This window comes from Metarhizium brunneum, chromosome 5 (assembly GCF_013426205.1).
Source record: "Metarhizium brunneum chromosome 5, complete sequence".
Lineage (NCBI taxonomy): Eukaryota > Fungi > Ascomycota > Sordariomycetes > Hypocreales > Clavicipitaceae > Metarhizium > Metarhizium brunneum.
This window is the reverse complement of record NC_089426.1, coordinates 4,051,596-4,053,649: the sequence shown is the minus strand read 5'-3', so window position 1 is coordinate 4,053,649 and position 2,054 is coordinate 4,051,596. Positions and strand designations below refer to the sequence as shown.

The 2,054-nt window shown below is 52.6% G+C and overlaps 1 protein-coding gene across 1 annotated transcript; it reads right to left on the bottom strand.

The window, feature by feature from the left end:
- G6M90_00g092610 (uncharacterized protein) lies at window positions 1-1,649 on the bottom strand (the record flags this gene model as incomplete). Its single annotated transcript, XM_014686419.1, has 5 exons — window positions 1-97; window positions 155-261; window positions 313-684; window positions 746-1,385; window positions 1,477-1,649. 5 exons carry the CDS (start codon window positions 1,647-1,649, stop codon window positions 1-3), a joined length of 1,389 nt encoding a protein of 462 aa, XP_014541905.1.
- Window positions 1,650-2,054: the final 405 nt, after the last annotated feature.

Here is a 2,054-nt window from a genome sequence, read left to right as displayed (position 1 = left end):
TTATTTCGCTGACACAGCTTCAACATCGCTCACTTCCTTGATGGCCGTGGTCAAGTTTACATAACCATTTTCCGTGACATGGATATTGTCCTCGATTCTGCCAGGGTCAGTGTCAGGATATGGACTAATGCAATACCCATGGTTGACAACTTACCGAACACCACCGACGTCCCAGTACTTGTTGAGCACAGCAGCGTCGATGTACTTGCTGTGGACGTGATCATCAAGATATGGCTTGATGATGAAATCGCAAAAGTAAATCTATCCCTGTCAGTATTGACTGTCAAGCCGATACCAGGCAAAAAAACTTACACCGGGCTCAACAGTGACAACTGCACCGGCCGGCACGTGGCCGCGCAATCTCAGGTAGCGGAACAGCTTGTCTGGGTCATTGGGGTTGGGGTTGCCGCCGGTGTCGTGCGTGTCCATACCCAGGTGGTGCCCCAGGCCGTGAGGGAAAAAGGCAGCGCTCGTTCGGGCGTTGAGAATCTCCTTGGCGTCGCCCTTAAGAATGCCGAGAGCTAACAATCCATCAATGGCAACCTTGTGGGCGTGGAGGTGAAGGTCATCCCAGAGCATGCCGCCCTTGATAAGCTCGGTGCATTCTTTCTGCATTCTAAGGACAATGTCGTAGATGTCCCTCGACTCCTTTGTGAACGTGCCAGTCAGGGGGAAGGTTCGCGTCTAATGTCTGTTAAAAAAAACACGTGGAACAACAGGAGCATGTTTGGCACCTAGGACTCACGATATCTGAGGCATAGTTGTTCCACTCGCATCCGGCATCAATCAACAGGTTTTGCTTACCCTTTAGGGGAGCATTGTTGTCAACATAGTGCAGAGTAGCCGCCGCCTTTCCGGCCGCCAAAATGGGATGGTAGGCCATTTCGGGAGCAGCATGAGATACACATCGCTCCAAAAAGGTAGCATACAGCTCCTGTTCAGTGGCAGCAGCCTTGGAGCGCTCAATGACGGCCTTGTGAGCAAGACTGGAGATGTGGTTGGCCTTGCGGATCATGGCAACCTCAAACTCATCCTTGACGACTCGTGAAACCTCAATGGCCTTCTTGACAGTCTCAAAGTCCTTGCTTCCAAACTCGAGGAAGGTAACGCTGTCAGAGACCTGATTGGCAATGGCAAAGACGGTCGAGTTGGGGTTCTGTTTGGCGAGGTGAGCGAGGGTGGAGTTGACCTCGGTGGTGAACTTGACCTCGTCGACATCGTAGCGGCTCAGGGCTTCGTCGATGCTGAGAGGAAGACCGGACCAAATGACATCATCGGGGTCAATGGGAGGGATGAAGAGAATTGATTTAGAAGACTGGATGTCGTAGGCGAAGGAGCAGTCGGCAAGGTTGCAGCCGGTGAGGTAGTAGAAGTAACGGCGTTGTCTGGAGAGGTTAGTTGGATTGGAACATGCAGTGTAATCAGTGCGGCAGGGATGTAAAAGAAAAATGAAAGAATAATGAGAAGGCGACAAACCTAAAGTGCTCGGGAGAATCATTGTCCTCCAGCAGCTTGGTCATGCGGCCCTCGAGATAAATGACGCCATTCGCATCAGGCTTGGTCTTGCGGATGAGGTCGACTACGCGTTTGGCATGCGTCTTGCCGGGGTATTTGGCCTTGAGAACAGCCTCAAAGTCCTCGACGGCCATGGTGTTTTGTGGTACGATGGACGAGATACAACGAGTTTGATTGCGTGACTTTGATGGAGGGGTTGTCGAATGCAAGAGGCTGTTCCGTCGGAGGGGCAGAAACGAGTGATGATTTATACAGCCAAGTCCCCAGGGTAACTTTGATGGTATTGAAGAAGAGGAGGGCGCGGGGAGGGATGAAGAATACAGACAACGGGAATGGCGTACGGCTGGGGGGCATGCAGCTTGACGCAAAGCAGCAGGCCAGAATGGAGGGGTTGGAGGGGTAGCGACGGGATCTATGGAGATGGAAATGGAGTTGGAGTTGGAGTTGGCGTCCAACTTGGTGGGGCCTGCCATTCGACATCCGCACGCCAAACGGCCAGACGACGTGCAATATGATTGTGATTCTGGCCGGTGGCTCAG